Source organism: Rhinopithecus roxellana, chromosome 3 (assembly GCF_007565055.1).
Source record: "Rhinopithecus roxellana isolate Shanxi Qingling chromosome 3, ASM756505v1, whole genome shotgun sequence".
NCBI classification, from domain to species: Eukaryota; Metazoa; Chordata; class Mammalia; order Primates; family Cercopithecidae; genus Rhinopithecus; species Rhinopithecus roxellana.
In genome coordinates this window covers 130,106,424-130,128,907 of record NC_044551.1, presented here as the reverse complement: position 1 = coordinate 130,128,907, position 22,484 = coordinate 130,106,424, and the positions used below count along the sequence as shown (strand labels likewise).

The 22,484-nt window shown below is 36.2% G+C and overlaps 1 protein-coding gene across 4 annotated transcripts in view; it reads left to right on the top strand.

Annotated features, from left to right (window-relative positions):
* The window catches only part of ARSK (arylsulfatase family member K), a 49,221-nt gene extending 29,765 nt beyond the window's left edge, over window positions 1–19,456 (top strand). For 2 of the 4 annotated variants that reach the window (XM_010380602.2, XM_030927933.1), the window contains exons 5-8: window positions 802–973; window positions 6,126–6,350; window positions 15,229–15,453; window positions 17,638–19,456. In XM_010380602.2, coding sequence (XP_010378904.1) covers window positions 802–973; window positions 6,126–6,350; window positions 15,229–15,453; window positions 17,638–17,927 — 912 coding nt within the window. In that variant the 3' untranslated portion in view covers window positions 17,928–19,456. Of the gene's footprint in view, window positions 1–801; window positions 974–6,125; window positions 6,351–15,010; window positions 15,066–15,228; window positions 15,454–17,637 lie in introns of all 4 variants that reach the window. The other 2 variants (XR_004056474.1, XM_030927934.1) reach the window with 2 other exon arrangements.
* Window positions 19,457–22,484: the final 3,028 nt, after the last annotated feature.

Below are 22,484 nucleotides of genomic sequence, written 5' to 3'. Positions count from 1 at the left end.
CGTGTTCATGCAACCACACCTGTTCTCCAAAAACCTACAGAAATAGGAAAGAAAAGTTAGTCTAAAAAAACTACTCGGAAACACTATTTAGGCCATCCTATTTTAAACAAAATAATGTCAGTGTTTTAGATACTTTATATCTTCTTTAAAAGTTCTAAGTGGCTTCATTTTCAAAAATTTGTCTGGAGTTAGTACTAGCCAAATGAAATGAGTTAAATGACTTTCACCGCTAAGTAAATGTTTGAACTTTATGAAAGTTACATGACTAAAATATAAGTGTGAATTAAAGATCTAGTTTAATTGTTTTTTACCAGCACTGTAAGTAAGCATTTATATGTGTTTAAAAGTCACATTTGTTTTTGACAAGCACTTGGCTATCTCACTAGATATTGTCATTCTTACTAGTGAATTATTGGAGAAAAGGAGTCCGTATTCTTAGGTTGTTGATTCTGAAGTTTTGGTCACACAGCTGTATATTAAAGTGCTTGGATACTTTTCTGGACTAGCATGTACTGTCTAATATAGCTCATATTTTTCGGTGGCCTGTATGATTTTTAAAAATTTTACCACTATCTCATGATATATATATAGATATTGATATATACCTTCTGTTGTTACGTTAGTATTAACAATTTGTTCCTAATTTATGTATTGATTTACTATTTTATTTACATATTTATAGCTGTTCTTTTCTACTATTCTAAGTAATTAAACATTGTTGATTTCACCAGACATACTTATTGGAGGAAAGAAATAGCACTATTTTGCCAGCATAACTTAAGTTTTTTCTCCCATTTTTAGGTGTCTCGTGATGCTATCAAAATCCCAAAGTGGTCACCTTTGTCAGAAATGCACCCTGTAGATTATTACTCTTCTTATACAAAAAACTGCACTGGAAGATTTACAGAAAAAGAAATTAAGAATATTAGAGCATTTTATTATGCTATGTGTGCTGAGACAGATGCCATGCTCGGTAGGTGGTATAATTAATAAGCAATTACATGAAGTAAAAGTATAATATTTTTCCAACAGTCTGTGATCATGCTGCTTGGTGACTTGCATGAACAGCCTCAGATATTTCTTACAACAGTTGCTTATAACTATAGGAATCTTGACACTTACCAAACTTGATAACTGGCATTGTTGACAGAATGAAAAGCTCTTTATATCTTAATGATTCAGAAATTTGCAGATTCATAAATGCTTAGATTTATTCATACATAAAGAAAGGGTCACAGAAGGCTATCATCTACTTGAAACATTTTACTGTCCTTAAACAGGAATCAGTATTCAGCCAAACACAGGTACACATGTGATAGGTATTTGTAAGGCAGCTTATCTTTCTAGAGATGAGAAAATTTACTTGTAGAATCTTGTGACTCCCCCAAACTTATAATAACCATGAAACAAATTCTTTCTCCCCAAGCCCTTTTTAGAGCATGGCCTAACTAAAGTTTCTCCGTGTATATTCTGGTCCAGAATCATATTGAATTTTCTTCCCTCATTCAAGCTCAAGACCAACTCAAAACTAAATCTGCCTTCATCACATAACTGTCAAGAACGTTTTGCCTGTTCACTTACAGAACTATGGAAGTTTCCAGTTCATGTGTGGAAAAACCCTGGTTTAAAAATCTGTTTTATAACAAAAACTATTTTCATAAAGTAGTGTCATTTATTTTGCTACTCTTAGGAATGAAGCATAATTGTACTAGTGAAGTGTAGGTAGCACCTCTTCTGTACAGAGTAAACTTTGGGAGTGACAAGTGAATGTTTTTTGTTAAAAAATTCATTGAGTAAAAACAGAAAAGTATACAGTAAGAAGCAAAAAGGCCATGTGAGCACATTATTTATAATATAGCAAGTATAAAAATGTATTGGCCAGGTGCAGTGGCTCATGCCTGTAATCCCAGCACTTTGGGAGGCCAAGGCCGGTGGATCACCTGAGGTCAGGAGTTCGAGACCAGCCTGGCCAACATGGCAAAACCCTGTCTCTACTAAAATACAAAAATTAACTGACCGTGGTGGCACGCACGTGTGATCCCAGCTACTTGGGAGGCTGAAGCAGGAGAATCGCTTGAACCCGGGAGGCGGAGGTTGCAGTGAGCGAAGATCGTGCCACTGCACTCCAGCCTGGATGACAGAGCAAGACTACATCTCAAAAAAAAAAAAAAAAAAAAGTATTCCAAGTAGTCAATGCAAATAAGATTTTAAGTAATTTTCTTTAATCATGAGCACATCTGTCAAATTGTATTTCATTGATATTCTCTGATGTTAGAGAATGTTCTCCCATTTGCACATTAGAAATTGCATTTGAAAATTTATAGCCATTCATCTATATCCATTAAAATGAAAGAATGTTGCTGTAGGGAGTGTGGGAATACTACTCTTGAAATCTCTTCAGAGAAGGAAAATATGTAGCAACTTGCTTACGTCAAGTTACAAAGTTTATGGAATATATTGTATCTTAATTTTTTTTTTTTTTTTTTTTTTTTTGAGACAGAGTCTAGCTCTGTCTCCAGACTGGAGTGCAGTGGCAGGGTCTCTGCTCACTGCAACCTCCGCCTCCCGGGTTCAAGCGATTCTCCTGCCTCAGCCTCCCGAGTAGCTGGTATTATAGGCACACGCTGCCATGCCCAGCTAATTTTTGTATTTCTAGTAGAGATGGGGTTTCACCATGTTGGTCAGGCTGGTCTCAATCTCCTGACCTCATGATCCGCCCGCCTCGGCCTCCCAGAGTGCTGGGATTACAGGCGTGAGCCACCGCACCTGGCCTGTATCTTAAATTTTTAAATCTACACCGATCTTGTCACCATATAGTATTTAATACAGTTCATTGTGTTTGTTAACAAACATTAAGTACCTACTAGCTGTCAGGCACTATGTTGGGCACTGGGGGAGTATAGTATGTTGAATACTATTAAGAAATCACTCATTAATTAAAGATATTTGTGGCTCACGCCTGTAATCCCAGCACTTTGGGAGGCCGAGGCAAGCGGATCACAAGGTCAAGGAATCAAGACCATCCTGGCCAACATGGTGAAACCCCATCTCTACTAAAAATACAAAAATGCGCTGGGTGTGGCAGTGCATGCCTGTAGTCCCAGCTACCTGGGAGGCTGAGGCAGGAGAATCGCTTGAACCCAGGAGGCGGAGGTTGCAGTGAGCCAAGATCATGCCACTGCACTCCAGCCTGGTGACAGAGCGAGACTCTGTCTCACAAACAAACAAAAAAATTAAAGACATTCTAGAGTCTTTTCCCACCTCAGGGTCTTATATTTTCTGTTTCATCTGCCTGGAACACCCTTCCCTTTGCTTTCTACATGGCTGCCTTATTCTGTCTTTAGCTCTCAGCTCAGTTGTTACCTCCTCAAAGATGTCTCCCCCAGCCACGCTAACTCAGTGTGCCAGCTCCATCATTCTGCTTGTCGTGTTGTTTGCGTAGTAATACTAATTATTTCATCTGTTTACCATCTGTCTCCCTTGAAGAACACAAGCTTCATGAGGGCAGGGACATTCTTTTATTTTTATTTTAAGTTCCAGGGAACATGTGCAGGGTATGCAGGTTTGTTACATAGGTAAACGTGTTACATAGGTAAAAGGTGGTTTGCTGCACCTAATACCCATCACCTAGGTATTAAGCCCAGCATGCATTAGCTATTTTTCCTAACACTCTGCCTTCCCTGACAGCCCCCAGTGTGTATCGTTCCCCTCCCTGTGTTCATGTGTTCTCATTGTTCAGCTCCCACTTATAAGTAAGAACACGCAGTGTTTGGTTTTCTTTTCCTGCGTTAGTTTGCTAAAGATAATGGCTTCTAGCTCCATCCGTGTCCCTGCAAAGGACATGATCTCATTTCTTTTTATGGCTGCATAGTATTGTGTGGTGTATATGTACCACATTTTCTTTATCCAGTCTATTGTTGGTGGGCATTTGTGTTGATTCCATGTCTTTACTGTTGTGAATAGTGCTGCAATGAACACATGTGTGCATGTATCTTTGTAATAGAATGATGTATATTCCTTTGGGTATATACCCAGTAATGGGATTGCTGGGTCAAATGATGTTTCTGGTTCTAAATTTTTGGGGAATTGCCACACTGTCTTCCACAATGACTGAACTAATTTACGTTCCCACCAATAGTGTAAATGCGTTCCTATTTCTCCACAACCTCTCCAACATCTGTTGTTTGTAAACTTTTTAATAATTGCCATTCTAACCGGCATGAGATGGTATCTCATGGTGGTTTTGGTTTGCATTTTCTAATGATCAGTGATGTTGAGCTTTTTTTAAATATGTTTGTTGGCCTCATAAATGTCTTTTGAGAAGTGTCCATTGATGTCCTTTGCCCACTTTTTAATGGGGTTGGTTGTTTTTTTCTTGTACATTTGTTTAAGTTCCTTGTAGATTCTGGGTATTAAACCTTTGTCAGATGGATACATTGCAAAAATTTTCTCCCATTTCGTAGGTTGCTTGTTCATTCTAATGATAGTTTATTTTGCTATGCAGAAGCTCTTTTGTTTAATTAGACCCCATTTGTCAATTTTTGCTTTTGTTGCAATTGCTTTTGGTGAATTTGTCATGAAATCTTTGCCTGTGCCTATGTCCTGATTGGTATTGCCTAGATTTTCTTGTAAGGTTTTTTGTAGTTTTGAGTTTTACATTTAAGTCTTTAATCATTCTCGTTCAACATTGCATCCTAGGTGCTTAGCATCGTATCCATAGTGTTTGGCATATAGTAAGCACTCGGTAAACATTTACTGAATGAGCATAAATGCTAAGAATTATAATATGTTGTAACTACAGTAATATGCAAGTTGTAGGCATCCTGAAGAACAAAGTGATTTACTCTACCTAGAAGAGCAAGGAATGATGCTTTGCCAGAGAGATAATGCATGTTTGAGCTGGGTCATAAAGGAAGAATAGGAATTTGTCAAGTAGACTGTGGGAGAAACAGCATTCACCATAGACGGCAGAGTATATGCAGAGGCAAGAAAGCGTGAACTAATATGGTGTGTGTTTAGGGGGTTCTGAGCAGGTTAGGATTGCTGAAAGGTAAAGGTCTAGCAGGTAGCCGAGGGTGCTGAGTATGGAGAGTAGACAGGGGCCTTGCTTGTTATGCTAAAGAATTCGACAACGGGCAGCTATGAAAAAGTTTCAAGCAGGGATGTGACACGATCAAGTGATGAGGTAATTTAGAAAGATAGACACCAGGATAGTACAAGGAGAGGAAAGAGGAGTAGAGGCAAGACCGATTAGAAAGTAATTCCAGTCGTCTAGTTGAAAAATCAAGAGAGTCTCAACTCTGCAAATAACTCCATAGAGCAGTGAGTGTCAATCCTGACTATACCTCAGAATCTGTAGGTTTTTAAATTAATATAGACTCTTCTACCCAGATTCAGGAACTGCCAAAATAGGGATGACTCCTCTCTCTGGACTGTGCTTTCTTGTGATTCTCTTAATTACAGTAGGAGGAAGTTTGAGAACAGTGAGACTGGAACTGGTCAGAGGAATTTTACTGTCCCATTATTCCCTATCCAAGAAGATGCTAAATCAAACTTGTACACTGTCTGTCCTGCTTCCAGCCCTTCTTCAAAGGTGGTATTTCCATAATCCTCAGCCACCTTTATGAGCATGATCTGGTGATTGCATAGAGATTTGGTAGAAAAAGTAGCAGAAAAGAGGAGTTCTGACTGCTCTTATCACTTCCTGTTGCACAGAAACTGTGGGTCAGAGGTGATACCAATCTTTTTTATCATCTGAGACATGTGAAGTACTGATATCCTACTGATCTTTCTTTTCTCACTCAAGGCACTAAGGGGAAGATTTTTTTTCCCCTATTCTCTGATAGAAACCTGGAAAGCAAGCCAGCATGATCTCCAGATAAGCAGCTTTGAGCAAGAGTTCCCATGGGTATTATAATTTCTTCTTCCTCGCTAGTCAACTGAAGAGCAAGCAGTAGACAGACCACTGTCAACTTGAGACTTAACTTGAGAACAGTAGGTAATATTCAGATGTTGAAAAGCACAGTGACAAACCCTTATAGGATAGAGTTGTTATAAACTTAATGTGATAGAATAAAACATGAACTGAAAGCTAATTAATAGTTTTATCATGATTTCTATTGTAGGTGAAATTATTTTGGCCCTTCATCAATTAGATCTTCTTCAGAAAACTATTGTCATATACTCCTCAGATCATGGAGAGCTGGCCATGGAACATCGACAGTTTTATAAAATGAGCATGTATGAGGCCAGTGCACATGTTCCGCTTTTGATGATGGGGCCAGGAATTAAAGTCGACCTTCAAGTATCAAATGTGGTTTCTCTTGTGGATATTTACCCTACCATGCTTGGTAAGTAATGCAGTTCTGTAAATATTTATTTGTAATAATGCTGGAGAACGCAACTGAAGAGATCAATTAGTCAGTCTTTCAGTTAATAGTCAGAGGTCCTGCTGACTTGTTTATAACCCTGAGCAACTCATTTAACTGTGAATCAAATCTGTACTCTGAAGAATGAAGAGATTGTTTTTCATGTCCCTGTGTCCTTCACTTACTATAGTCATTTTCCCTCAAAAGATGTGTATTCAGGGTATGACTGTAAAGTAAGCCATGTAAGACATTCAGGTTCATAACCTTATAGATATGATTTGTACGTCATTTGATTCTCTACCACCACCTCCCTAAAATGTAAGCATTTCCTTTCTGAATTATTCTATCCACTTTGAAACTAGTATGAACATATTCCTCCTCAGACTCTTTAGATAGTTCTGTACTATTTGCTTTACTAGCTTCTTAATGTCTACAAGCATAGCCATATGTCTAGAAAAGCAACATATGGATAACGGTAGTTAGCAGTTTTTGTTGAAGATACTAGAATAACGACATAATCAAATTCAAAGGAAATCATAGAACTAACTTCTAGTTTCTATCTAATTTAGCAGAGTACTTTAAATTCATTAGCATTTAAACACCAGTTTCTCTGTTCTAAGGCACCATCAATTGCAAAACTACCATCAATTCATAAATTTTGGTGAAAGAAAATAGCACAAGATATGTTCTCTAATTTCAGAAATGTTAAAATGTGAAAGAAAGATGCATCTTAAAATCAAGGAAATCAGAGTTCTTTTTATCTCCTTCCTTCTGCCGCAAAGTTCTTCCCTTAACTAAATTTATGTAGAGTCAATTTAAACCGGCATCCTTTCCTTTTCTCTTATTTCATATCCTTCTCATATAATTGAACATACTTCTTTCCAGTTCCTTGAACTTTTTTATTTTTGTTTATTTATTTTGTGTGTGTGTGATGGAGTTTCTCTCTTTCACCCAGGCTGGAGTGCAGTGGTGCAATCTCTTCTTACTGCAACCTCCGCCTAACAGTTTGAAGCGATTCTCCTGACTCAGCCTCCTGAGTAGCTGGGATTATAGGCACCTGCCACCATGCCCAGCTAATTTTTGTATTTTTAGTAGAGACGAGGTTTCACCATGTTAGCCAGGCTGGTCTCAAACTCCTGACCTTATGATCTGCCCACTTCAACCTCCCAAAGTGCTGGGATTACAGGCGTGAGCCACTGTGCCTGGCCAGTTCCTTGAATTTTTAATCTCTTCTGTTTCTTAGTCATAATTTGCTGGTTTCCCTTTATCCCAAAGTAATGATCACACTCAGCCATATCTTGGCCACTTTCTCATTCCATTAGTTTCTAGCCAATCACTATTACTTTTCCTCATTTCTGTGTTTTTTAAAGAAGTTTATGTAGAATTATGTATATTTGGGTCTCTGCTATTAGCATCTTTAGAGTTTTATGAATATATGCCTATATTCTTTACAGTTTCCTTCCTTAATTTTTCTTCATGTAGAACTCTCTCTACCCTCCCCATTCCCAAAGAAAATCTTCCTAGCGTCATCTTTGCCTGACTTTTTAGCCTCATTCTTTTTTCTTGAGGTATAGTGACCAGAACTGCAAGAAGGTATTGTAAAATATTATGGAAAGCTGGGGTGATTCTTTCTCCATTTTTCCCTCAATATATTTCATAGTGATAGTTGCCCTTTTATCTATTTGACTCTAGCAGCTAAATAGTTAAATATCTTTAGGGAGTTGTCTACAGTGAGCCTTATGCAATTCTTAGACATTCTGTCATCATATATGTCAGTTAATTAAAATGCATGGTTTAAATCATTTTTCTTTAAACATTATTTTATATTTGCCCACAATGCAAATTTTGTACTCTACAATCTTGAGAAGATGCCATTATTACTTCTTGCCATTTTATACATTGTAAAAGTTAAAGGTCATCTGCAAACTAGCAGATTTCATAATTTAACAGGTCAGATAAGAAAATGCTAAATAAAATTTGTTAGAATGGGGAAATTCTCATGCATCCACGTATCACTGCCTAATTTATGTTACTTGCTAATAAGAATTTCTCTAGCTAAGAAAATACTATCTCAGAAGCTCCTCTAAATTCCATCTCTACTCTTCTGTAAATGATGTAAATTCCCTGCAACTGTAGGTTTTTTCCTGCAATTTGTCAATTATTTCAGAAAAAATAATTTTCTAAAACTATAGTTTTATATAGATTTTTATTTTTCATAAGATTCTTGGTAATAGACTCCTTCTGAGTCACATTTCCCTGCAGAATATGTTTTATTAACAGCATATAGATCATGTGTTGATTAGACCTCATCAATAAGAGTAAAGGAAATAAAGTCAAAAATAAATCTCTCCAATTCTAAACTGAAAAATTAACATCTTCGTTGCTTAGCACAGTTTATAATGTGTTTCACAATAAATATTATTTTTATTATCAGACGAGGGAAAGCTACATTTAAATGGTTTTTTTTAGTTGGGGAAGAGTGAGTGGAGGAGAATACCTATGGACGGGTCTTTATATAAAACACTGAAACATTCTATTAACCAGATGTTAACCAGTGATAATGGTAGAAAGAGAACAATGCAAAAGAGCCTTATGCTGGAGCCAGGAGACAACATTGTAACACAATTATTTACTTAAGTTAATCTTTTTATAAATGATAAAGGTGTAATATTCATAGAGCTCTTATAAATCTGTAAGAAAAAGAGGAATACCTTATTAACAGATGGAACAAAATAAGCAATTCACAACAGAAAATATACACAAATGGCCAATATATTTTTAAAGAATCAAAGTCAGTGGTCATAAAAATATTAAAAGAGAAGAATATTTTTCTTTCACATATAAAGTTTGCAGAGGTTAAGAAGAATTAGAAAATCTTATATTAGAAATAGTCTTTCTCATGTACTGCTACTGGGAATATAAACCGATACAAATGTTTTGAAGGCAAATGTGGCATTATGTTTCAAATTTCTTAGAAATGTGCATACGTTTTGACCTAGAAATCCTAATTTTAGGAAATAACCTGTAGATATACACAAATATTTATCTCCATGGATATTTTATTACCATATTAAGAATTAGAAACAATATGAATATCTAGTAGTAATGGATTGGATAAAAAATAGTCAATTCTAATGCAAATCAAAACCACAATGAGATATCATCTCACAAAAGTCAAAATGGCAATTATTAAAAAGTCAAAAAACAACAGATGTTGGTGAGGCTGCAGGGAAAGGGGAACACTTATACAGTGTTGGTGGGAGTGTAAATTAGTTCAGCCACTGTGGTAAGCAGTTTGGAGATTTCTCAACGAACTTAAAACAGAGCTACCATTAGACCCAGCAATCCCATTACTGGGTATATACCAAAAAATACATAAATCATTCTACCAAAAAGACATGCAATTGCAGCACTATTCACAATAGTAAAGGCATGGAATCATCCTAGGTGCCCATCAGTGGTGGACCAAATAAAGAAAATGTGGCACATATACACCGTGGAATACTACAAAGCCATCAAAAATGAAATAATGGCCTTTGCAGCAACATGAATGGAGCTGGAGGCCATTATCCTAAGCAAATTAACACAATAACAGAAAACCAAATACCGGATGTTCTCACTTATAAGTGAGAACTAAACATTGGTTACTCACAGACATAAAAATGCCAACAAGAAACACTAGGGACTACTAGAAGGGAGAAGGAGGGAGAGGGGGCCAGAGGGCCAGAGGTTGAAAAACTGTTGGGCACTATGCCCAGTACCTGGGTGATGCAGTCATTCATATCCCAAACCTCAGCATCAAGTAATATACCCAGGGAACAAACCTGCACACATACCCACTGAATCTAAAACGTTGAAAAGAAAATGTCAATTAATTTTAAAAAGTGAAATATGTGAAAATTGCCCCCATATATTAAAAAGAAAATGAAGGCTTTAAAATTGTACAAATTGATGTTTGTGTTTTGTTTTGTTTCCTTTTTAGATAATGTGTCCATCTAATTTACTGTCCAAATTAGCAAGTTTTTAGAGTACTATTAACAATTACAACAGTATTAACAGGCAGAAACTGAGGCTGTTCTTTATTTAACAGCCTTAGGAGCCAGCAAAACGAAGATCATTCTGACGGTCTGCGTGTAATCTGATGGATCATTCTACCTTTTAAGATAAAATTCCTCAGTGCTGGAAGAGTTTAAAGCTATTTTATTAGTGATTAACTCTAAAATTAGACCTGTGAGACACTATGTGCTACTTCTGCTTAATAAACAAACTTATACATAAAACATCTACAAAGGACTTCTTATTTTGTTCTAACCAATTAGGAGCTTAAAATAGATATAAGCCAGTATCTATTCTTAGAGGTCCCAAAGTCCTTTCTTTACTAGCTTAGCTGTAGCTGTATTATTTTGTGTGAATCCCATTTACACACACACAGAGGAGAAGCTTATAAAGAAAAATGATATAAAGAGAAAAATTTGTTTTGAAATTGATTTTTCAAGGATAAACTTTGCTTATAGTATATTTGAGTTTTAAAATATTTGAGTCTTCTGGAAACTAAAAATGAAATTAAAATCCTGAAATGTCTGTTGAACAGAAATAAACACTTCTGGTATCAAAAAAAAGAAAAAACTCAACCCAAAACCTCAAGCGATATTTCCTCCTCACTTCCATTCTATGCATCTTAGAAATGTATAAAAGATGGTTATTCTACATTCAATAGAAAGATATTGAATAGGAAAAACCAATTGGAATTCCTGTTTTAATAAACTTACCTTACTATCAAGAGGCTATTGAAATTTAAGATGCAACAATGCTTTATTTAAAAATTTGAATTTACAAGTCATTTTTTAAAACGTATTTTAAAAGAGCGGTTTTTTTAAGTAAAATATTTTATGATAAATTAGGAAGAATGTGCTTAGTTTATTTGTGCTTTTGGATCAAATAAACTAATGCTATCACTAGTGTGATAGGATACTATTACATTATTATTTCCTAATACCGGCAGGAAAATGACATTTATGAATAGGAATTCTTTATAATATTAATATTAAAGTTGATATTATTTCTGAGATTATTTAAAAATTACTTCCCAAAATATTTTCTTCTCTAATACCTAGTATCAGCATCCTTTAGCTCAGTAAGAACTAAAGGTGTCTTGTTTTGTAGTTAAAATTGTTTTGATTTTTATTTTTAAGCTTATTTTCATGTGAATCGTTTTCTGTAATAGTCTTTCTGTAAAACACCTGCCTTTCTCCACTTAAAAGATAAGTCTAGATTTTTTTAATTTTGAGAATGTAATTATATAAAAATGCAGTTGTAGTTAAAAGAATGTTTCATTGCTAGTGATTTAAATTTCAAAACCCTTCTTGTTACAGGACCTTAGTGGAAGCCTGGGGGTTGGCAGGTGTTTTGCATAGATTCTTGTGTTTTTATTGGCTGAGGAATATTATGAAGTTAGCTAACTACAGTGAGGCAAGTCTCGTGGTGTAGTATTAAACAGTACAGATATTGTAAGGTCAGACTGCCTAAGTTCAAACCCCTCTTCACTCGTTACCAACTGCGTAACCTTGGGCAGGTTACTCAACATGTCTGGTCTTCAGTTTTCTCATCAGTAAAAATGGGGATAGGCCAAGCGTGGTGGCTTACGCCTGTAATCCCAGCACTTTGGGAGGTCAAGGCGGGCAGATCACTTGAGGTCAAGGGTTCAAGACCAGCCTGGCCAACATGGTGAAACCCTGTTTCTAATAAAAATACAAAAATCAGCCATGCATGGTGACGTGCGCCTGTAATCCCAGCTACTCAGGAGGCTGAGGCAAGAGAATCACTTGAACCTGGGAGGTGGAGGGTGCAGTGAGCCAAGATCGCGCCACTACACTCCAGCCTGGGTAACAGAGTGATACTCTGTCTCAAAAAAAAAAAAAAAAAAATGAGAGTAATAGTGGCTATTTCATAGCTCAGAACAATGCCTGGAACATGGTAAACAATTAAATGTTAGATATGGTTATCATTGATATGTTTCATTCTTTTTAGGTATACTCTAAAAAATGTGTATATTAGTTTGCATCATTGCCATACCACTCAAATCCATTATGTACTGATATGGTCAAGAAGAAATATAATATCATCTCTCTTCAGGAGATCATTACACATATCCAGGCCTGCATTTTTACCATTTGTTTACTGTTTTACATTTAAGTCCTTTCTTCAGAACCCTGCAGTTACTTCTAGTCTGTGCTTATACTCCCACGAAAGATTAAACTTATTTAAAATGGGGTTAGAATGACAGGTTTGCCAGGAAAAATAAATATGAAAAATGATTTTAAATAAAAATCAAACAGCTTTTTGAAAAGCAGTCTAAGCTAAAGTGTTTTTAAGGAAATTATTGATAAATATATGAAAAATGAAAACCCAATTTTCTGAGGCACAGAAAAACCAATAAATACTTGAAGTATTTATTAAATACTATGGATATTTCACATGGGTTTTTTCCAATTTACAAAGTTATTTTATTCTATCAATAATAGACTGGAATCCTAAGTTCCCCTTATCTCTTGCCTGGATTCCTGCAGTAGCTTCCTAACTCTCTCTGACCTTCTGCCCTTACTCACTTTTAGTCAATTCACCATTCCATAGTTAGTGTCAGATTGTCACACCTCTGCTCAAAACCCTCTACTGATTTCCCATTTCACCTAGAGTAAAAATTCAGTGTCTTTAATTAGGCTCTGAGAGTCCAACATGATCTCTTCTCTTCCCCAACTCATCTCTTATAATTTTATTCCTCACTTATTCTGCTCCAGCCTAACAGTCCTGCTTGGTGTTTGAGGAATAAACCAAGTAGGTTCCTGCCTTGGGGACTGTACACTTGCTATTCCCCTGGGGGAGTGCCCTTTTCCCAGATAACTGTGGGGCTCACTGTGACTGCTCCTCGGGACACTGCCTAAATGTGACCTTCTGAGCGGGGCCTTCCCTGACCACCCTATATAAAACATCACATACCCACATGCCTGTCATCACTGTCTGTCTCCCTTACCCTGCTTTCTTCTTCTTCATTGCACTTACCACCATCTGACACAGCTGTTTCTGTCTGCCCACATTACAATGTTAGCTCTGGGAGAGCTTTTCTGCGTTGTCCAGTGTCGTTTCCCTACAGCTAGAACAGCACCTGGTTTGCTGAATGAATTTTAAAAATGAACACTTGAATGGACTCTTACCCAGTTTACTACTGACTTCTCATAAACACAGGAGAAACATAAGTTTCTTAGTCTTCCAAGCTTCCTTAGGAAAATTAAGAATGGTCCTAAAATAAGGCGTTTCTAAGTATTAAGAGTTATTAAAATGCTGAATACAAGAACTCATAGTCATGAGTATGTGCCCGTTGGTTCCTGCTTCCCAAACTTCCTTAAAGACTTCTTCTTTCTCTTCCCATGCCTTGCTGGTGGTGCCTCCTGATGGCTGACACACAGACCACCCTTATCCAGGCTCTTCCCACACCTCCTTCTTTTCACTGCTTACAGTAGGTAGTCTCTGTGTCTTGGAGCACAATTAGTTTGACCCAGGCAACCCTTCTCTCCCGGACACATCCTCTTTAACCTCTTTTCTCCTCTTTTTGGTTTTAACCAGTCATCTCTGAAATACTCCTCTCTTCTTTCTTTCCTTATCTCTGAACAAAAAAAAAAAAAAGCCACTAATTTTGATTGGTTGGCAGAAAATTAATACTTGTGATAGTCTTCTTCCAAGGAAAATGGAAGATACAAACTTTTTTTTATTAAGTTATATATGAAACAACTACCTTCAGAAGATTTATAGTGGTCTGTGTCTACTTCCCTATTATCCTTTAATTAACCTGTTTTTGTCAGACAGTCAAGTTAAATTAATTTTCTTATTCAACTTTGTTTCATTTCTAACATTATAGATATAATTCTATTTTTCATTGGAAATATTTATACATAAAATATGAACATTGAAACCAGAAAAGGGCTGGGGTAAGACAACTGCAGACTCGTTTTGAAACAACCCTGACTACGCAGACATAATTAATGGTAATTTTTCTATAGGAAGAGGGAAGTTTAAGGTCCAGTTACCTTGAAAGCAATTTTTTAAAGTATAAGCTATTTTTCAGTTGAGCATTTCTCATGCTATTGTTCTATATGTCTATATCTGGTAAGTTAAACATTATTTTTCCCTTTATAAATATAATCCACAATTCCTGAAAGTATGTTTTTCAAGATGCTAGTCCCTCAAGATGCTACTTGAAGGTTTAAAAAGCTCTGCTATCAAATAACTTTGGGGCTCATGGTATACTGTATACCACTCCTGAAGGTTTATCATATACATCAGCAATAAATTTATATCTACAACAAATTTGTGTATTTAATTTTGTTTAACCATTGTTTTGCAAACATATATGACTACTAAACCCCTTTCTTGTATAAGTCTTGTTAATATTCCATGAAAGAAACTTTGAGAAACAACTATGATTATTTAATCATTTAGAGAAAAAAGGACTAGTGATATTAACTATTTGTTGAAGGCTCCTATCTGCCAGGCATTGTTCTCAGAGTTCTTAGAATTTCACATAAAGTATCTTATTTAAACCTAAAATGAACCTAATAAATACAAGTACTGTGGTCATCCCCTTCTTACAGACGAGAAAACTGAGGTTGAGATAAGTAAATGCCTTGCTGAAGTCCACATTTTGGGGTAAGCATATGAATCTTGGCAGTCTGTTTACAAAATCCATATACAATCTCCAGTCTCCATGGCATTTAATGGTATGAAAAAAATGTGAATGATGCCATTTGTGAATGTTCAGCTAATAAAAGAATGAGCTATTTTAAGATATTTGGTTATTTTTGTTACATAGATATTGCTGGAATTCCTCTGCCTCAGAACCTGAGTGGATATTCTTTGTTGCCATTATCATCAGAAACATTTAAGAATGAACATAAAGTCAAAAACCTGCATCCGCCCTGGATTCTAAGTGAATTCCATGGATGTAATGTGAATGCCTCCACCTACATGCTTCGAACTAACCACTGGAAGTATATAGCCTACTCGGACGGCACTTCAGTATTGCCTCAACTCTTTGGTAAATGTGTTAATAGATTTTTAAGTGTAATGTTATGTGTAATGAACTGCCCTATGTAGCATTGCTCAAGATATCCAATAATCCTTATTAAATAAATGAATATCATCTGCTGCTTGTCATGGTAGGACTATCTACAAAGGGTTGCCCATGTGAGGAACAGCCTCTTTGCAGATCAGCAGCTGAATTTCAGAGAAAGCGTCCTAAGGCTTTTGATCTGGGTCTCATGACTGAAACCAGTTTTGTCTGATCAGGGCATCTTTCAGTACTCATGATTATCTTTCCCAATTAGAAGTCAATACCTCATTGTACCTCATTGTTCTGAAGGATTAACAACTATCTTATGAAGTCTGACATTTTGCATATATTATTTAATGTTCACCACAACCCCACAAGATAGTGCCATTATCCTCATTTTACAGAGGACACTAGGAGTCACAGAAATTTGGATACCCGTGTGAGGTCTCACAGCTAAGAAGCAGCAGAACTGAGATTTCAACAAAGCTGTGACTGCAAAATTGATACTTCTTATAACTTCTAAAAAATGTCTGCCAGCTTCACTACTCTGTGAATTAATTTTTAAACAGCATTTTTAGATTTAGGGTTTTACTTATCCTTTGTCCCCATTTAGTACATAAAATATGTGCTAAAGCCATTAGTAATATTTATTTCTCCCTAAGGCTCCTTCCCAGTTACAAATAGCAAAATTATTATCAAAATAATACTTTGGGAGCCAAACTGGCCAACCCCCTTCCCTTTAAGAGTGGAGGATTCTTGGCTGAAAAAGGAAGTCTTGACATTTTCATCCTGATGAATAATGTACATCTCTTGCTTGTTCATTGGCCATTCTCAAATGAAATTTATGGACAGCCATTGTTTTGAACTGAGTTCCTACACCAGGCTCAACCGACCAAGTCAAACCAGAATGGGGTCACTGACAGTTACGTGCCCCATAATCAAACTGAACTTTAGAGCGGGCCACTTTAGCAAAAAAAAAAAGGAGAATCACAATAACCAACCTGAAGGGGCTCATTTTACCTGAACCAGCATAAGGAAGTTTCCTCTGTTTTTACTGGATAAAGAAAGTAACACTATAATGACGAATCTGCTTTGTGTTCCATGTTTCTGGGACTTTTTCATCAGCCTTTTTCTTCCTATAAAGCCCACCTCCTCTGCTCAGCTCATCAGAATGCCTTTTCTAAACTTTAGATGGGATGCTGCCCAATTCATGAATCACTAAATAAAAGCCAATTTGATCTTTAAATTTGTTGAAATTTTGTTTTTTATACCATGTTCTACCAAAAAACTGATGTGACTATCAAAATGTCAGAAGTGGGGAATCAGCTTTTCTGTACTTTTTAGGGCTTATTGATTTCCCTTTCCTAAAGATATGCCATCTGAAATTACCTAGCAAAGGCACATATCTCTTCAGGGGCCTCTTGGCTAATGTACTTAAGCAGGGCCATAGGGGATTTTCCCTCAACATACAGTGTTCATTTACTATCTGAAGTTAATTGTCATAAGATCTCTGACTTGCTGTTTTTCCAATTAGATTGGTATCCTAATTATATCCCTGTCTTCCCACACCATATCTAAAAAGTGTATTTATGGATCTGAAATATTTATCATTATTTTCTTGTGGGCAGTGATTGAGAAGTTTGTATTTCCATGGCTGTTTGTTCAAATGGACCATACTGATGAATGTAACTTTCAAAACTCCAAGCATAAGATACTAATATATAAAGAAAACTACGAGTAAGTAAAGTTGCAGGAACATGACTTGTCTATATAAAGAATTTGTAGAAAGTTTGAGGCTGTTGAAACAGTACAGTATAAGCATTACTATATTCATTTCTGCCCGTCAAAGTAGGCAGGACATCAAAAACAGGAAGAACTTGTTCTAAAGCAGCTTGCTAATGATAAAAGGTTGACTTTTTCTGGCATTTGAGAAAAGAAAAAAGAAGTGGGATAGCTGGACAATGGTAGGAAGGAGGGAATTTGGTCATGGAACATAGGGTGTTTAACTCCTGGTATGTTATTTTACCATTTATACTGTCCTTCATTTTATTACACTAACAGGAACTGAAAATCTTTTTAAAAATCTAATACATTACCTGTCATAATGACATTCTAAAAAATTTTTTAGCAGGTCACTATTTTGACAGATATTTAATTTTTTTCTTTCAGATCTTTCCTCAGATCCAGATGAATTAACAAATGTTGCTGTAAAATTTCCAGAAATTACTTATTCTTTGGATCAGAAGCTTCGTTCCATTATAAACTACCCTAAAGTTTCTGCTTCTGTCCACCAGTATAATAAAGAGCAGTTTATCAAGTGGAAACAAAGTATAGGACAGAATTATTCAAACATTATAGCAAATCTTAGGTGGCATCAGGACTGGCAGAAAGAACCAAAGAAGTATGAAAGTGCAATCGATCAGTGGCTTAAAATGCATATGAATCCAAGAGCAGTTTGAACAAAAAGTTTAAAAATAATGTTCTAGAGATACATATATATCACAAGATCATAATTATGTATTTTAAATGAAACAGTTTTAATAATTACCAAGTTTTGGCCAGGCGCAGTGGCTCACACCTGTAATCCTAGGACTTTGGGAGGCAGAGGCAGGCAGATCACAAGGTCAAGAGATCGAGACCATCTTGGCCAACATGGTGAAACCCCATCTCTACTAAAAATACAAAAATTAGCTGGGCATGGTGGCGCACACCTGTAGTCTCAGCTACTCAGGAGGCTGAGGCAGGAGGATCACTTGAACCCGGGAGGCAGCGGTTGCAGTGAGCTGAGATCACGCCACTGTACTCCAGCCTGGCTACAGAGTGAGACTCCGTGTCAAATAAATAAAAATAAAATTATAATAATTACCAATTTTTCATTACTTTGTAAGAATGTAGTGTATTTTAAGATAAAATGCCAATGATTATAAAATCACATATTTTCAGAAATGGTTATTATTTATACCGTTGTATAACTTCTAACAATTTAGTGGAAGTATCAAAAGGATTGAAGCAAATACTGTAACAGTTATATTCCTTTAAATAATAGAGAATATAAAATATTATAATAGTAATAATATTTATCATAAAACAGTTGTGTGTGAGCATTTGATGGTGCTTGATGAGTTATTTGTATTTGATGGGACTGTTTGGATGTATTTCATGGGAGTATCTGGAGTATTTAACGGGATGTAAACCCTGGATGTACCTGATTTTACTACTGTTTTTTTTTAATAGGTAATATATATACAGGGTAAAAACTTCAAATGGTACAAAAGGGTTAACAGTGATCATGAAGTCTCTATCCTTTCTGTCTTCCCTGCCATCCAGTTCCCCCTCCAAGAAGCAAGTACCGAAACCACCTGCTTACACATTTTTAGAGATTGACCACAGATTTATAACCAAATGTATATATTCCTTTCCCCCTACACAAACGGTAACATACTGCACACATTGTTCTGCGTGTTGCTTCTTTTTCCTTTTTTTTTTCACTTAACAGTAGATACCTAGAGGTGAAATTACTGAGTCAAGACTATATCTAGCAAAATTACACTACATACTACATATTATCGCTAAAGAAGGTATACTAACTGATAATCTCACCATCAATGCATGTCTTCTTATCCTTTGCCAACCTAACAGATAAAAATATTCTGTTTTTATTTTTCTTATGATGAGTAAGGTAGATCATATTTTCATGTATTTAACAGCCATTGGAATCTGCTTTACCATGGCGTTTCCTATTTCTATGCTTTGCCTAATTTTCTGTTGGTTGTTGGTCTTTGTTTTGTATTACAGGCGTGCTTTAGATATTAGCTTTTTGTAAGAAATCCTGCAAATATTTTCTTTCTAGTTTGTCATTGTCAATTGTCTTCTGACTTTGTTCTGGTATTTTTTGATATGTAGAAATTTTTATTTTCATGTAAGCAAATTTATGAATCTTTGTACCCCATAAGTATACACAATTATGATTTGTCAATTAAAAATATTAATGCAAAATTTACAAATCTTTGCTTTTGTGGCTTTTAGGATTTTATATCATATTTAGAATGATCTTCTCCACTTGTCTTTTTTTTTTTTTTTTTTTGAGACGGAGTCTCGCTCTGTCACCCAGACTGGAGTGCAATCACGCGATCCTGGTTTCAAGTGACTCTCCTGCCTCAGCCTCCCTAGTAACTGGGATTACAGGCACCCACTGCCACATCCGGCTAATTTTTTTGTACTTTTTAGTAGAGACGGGGTTTCACCGTGTTAGCCAGGATGGTCTTGATCTCCTGACCTGGTGATCTGCCCACCTCAGCCTCCCAAAGTGCTGGGATTACAGGTGTGAGCCACTGCGCCCAGCCTCCACTTGTCTTCTTTTAGAATTTTATTTTTCACCTTTGGATCTTTGACCCAGCTGGAACGTATTAAACATATTAGAAATCTAACTTTAGTTGTTCTTTTTTAATATGCTTACCCATTGACCTTTTATTGAGTAAACTGTCTCTTCTCCCATTGGTAAAAATGGCGCTTCATCATATAATACCTTTGTTTGAATACATTATCTTTTCCCCCATTGATTTGCAATGCCATTTTTATCTATACCAAAGTCCCATTTATACTTACGCCATTTCTGAACAGTTTATTTTGCACTGGACCATTCTGTTTTTTTGTTTCTGTTTTGTTTTTGTTTTTTTGAGACAAGGTATTGCCCTGTCACTCCGGCTGGAATGCAGTGGCACAATCACTGCTCACTGCAGCCTCAATCTCATAGGCTCAGGTGATCCTCAGCCTCCCTAGTAGCTGGGACCACAGGCATACACCACAAAACCCAGCTAACTTTTAAATTTTTTATAGAGACAGGGTTTCGCTATGTTGCCCAGACTGGTCTTAAACTCCTGAACTCAAGCAACCTGACTGCCTCAGCCTCGCAAAGTGCTGGGATTACAGGTATGAGCCACCACACCCAGCCAGACCAGTCTATTTTTTTAGTCTGGTAGAACTAGTCCCTTTGCAATGGTTTTCTTTTTTTCAGAATTGTCCTTCCTTGATTTTGATTTTTCCATACAAATTTAGAATAAGTCTGTCTAGTAACAAAAATGAAAAGTTCTGTTAAATGAAATCATTGAATGTATAGCCTACTTTAGAGAGTATTTAATTCTTTATGATAGTCATTCTAAAAAATTAGTATGTTTTTCCCTTTATTCAAGTCTTTTTTTATATCCCTCAGTAGTAGTCTAAGTTTTCTTCATATAGATCAATTTCTTCGTAAAAAAATTTGAAAAGCAGGGACTTTTAAAAATACCCTCTAGGCCCTACGCTACACCAGTTGATTAGAGCTTCTGAGAGAGCCTGGGCCTGCTGTTCTATTACTGTTGTCTTGCTGGTCAGTCCCTCCAGCCTTGATTCTAATGTGCAGCCAGAGGTGGGTTTATTTCCAGTTGTTTTATCAGTTACTGTAATTTTAAGTGAATCTTCCTTCCATTATATCCTCTAAGGGAAGATCTTGTTGTTTATATGTGCACTCCATTTCCACATATTTATTTTGTGCTGAACCACTTCATAGTAAGTAATAGTTTTTCAAGTGATACATTATTTTCCATGTAAAAATCTTACCTGCAAATAATTTTACCCAACTTAATACTTTTTCACACTGTCTTTGAAGTTTTCTTCATGAGTCAGTTCATCTCCTTATTTATTTGTTTATCGTTCTTCAGTGAATTTATATGAGCTTACCTTTGTAATTATGAATTTCTGGGAAATAATTTTACTTTTGAATATATCTGATTTTTATTACATATGTATATACACATGCATACACACACACACACACACACACACACACACACACACACATATTCTGAAGTGAAACCCTTAATAAGAAAGACTGAGTATTAAAGTTAAAATTAAACTATACAAATCCACCATCCATCTCCTAATTAAGCCTAACAAACACAAGTAGCTAAAGTATGGGTGTATATGCTAATAATAGAGAGAAAAGCAATAATAATAGAAATGTGGTCCTGAAAACAGGCTTGTGAAGATAAATCTGCTTCATTCTACCCAAAACCTTTAAGATACACATTCATTGTAAGAATTTACCAAGCATCTGCCATGTTTTAAGCATATTAAGTGTAGGATCATAATTAGGTACAATTGAATATTCAGGACAATATCTAATTCAAAATGGTATCTAACAATAATGAAAACCGAAAATTAAGAAACCCTTACAAAACCAAGACAATTATGCCAGAATCTGAGAGGAACTGACACTAATTAGAAGCTGGAATGAGAATAACCTTTCGGCTTCCATTTTTACTACCTCCTCTACTAACTTCTTGTTCTAATCTACCATGACCTGTGCTTGGAATTTTGCAGTTGACTCTTAAGGGGTCTCCATGAGTCTGTCCTTGGCTTTCTTCAGTCTGTTCTCAACAGCAGCTGAAGTGAGCCTGTCAAAATACAGGTCACACCCCTGGATACTCAAAGCCCCCACTGGTTTCCCATCTTTTTCTTAAAAGCCAGGGTCATTACAATAGCCTATGGGCTAAATAATCTGGTAGCATGTTCTCTCTAAGACCGCTTGTCCTCCTATACTCCTGCCTGATTTACTGTGCTCCAGCCACATGCGTCCCTGTTTCTTTCCAGACACACCAGGCACGCACCACCAAGACCTCTTCGCACTTGTCAGTTTTTTCTGCCTGGAGTGCAGTTCTTCCTTCAGATTTTTTCATGGCTCACTGTTATTTCCTTGATGACATGGCTCAAATGTCACCATCTCACAAGGACTTTCCTGCTTTATTTTTCTCCATAGAAATTATTACCATTTAATTTAGTGTGTCTTTTACATAATTAATGTGTTTGAGCTGTCTTTTACCCTTCCTGACCCTACTAGAATAAAAACTCCTAACAGTCATGGCATTTTGTCCCTTTTCTCCATAAAGTATCTCAAATGCCTAATACATAGTAGAAGCTTAGTAAATACTTGTTAAATTAATTTACTGGGAATTACAGCTTTCCAAATATCACATTAGTTT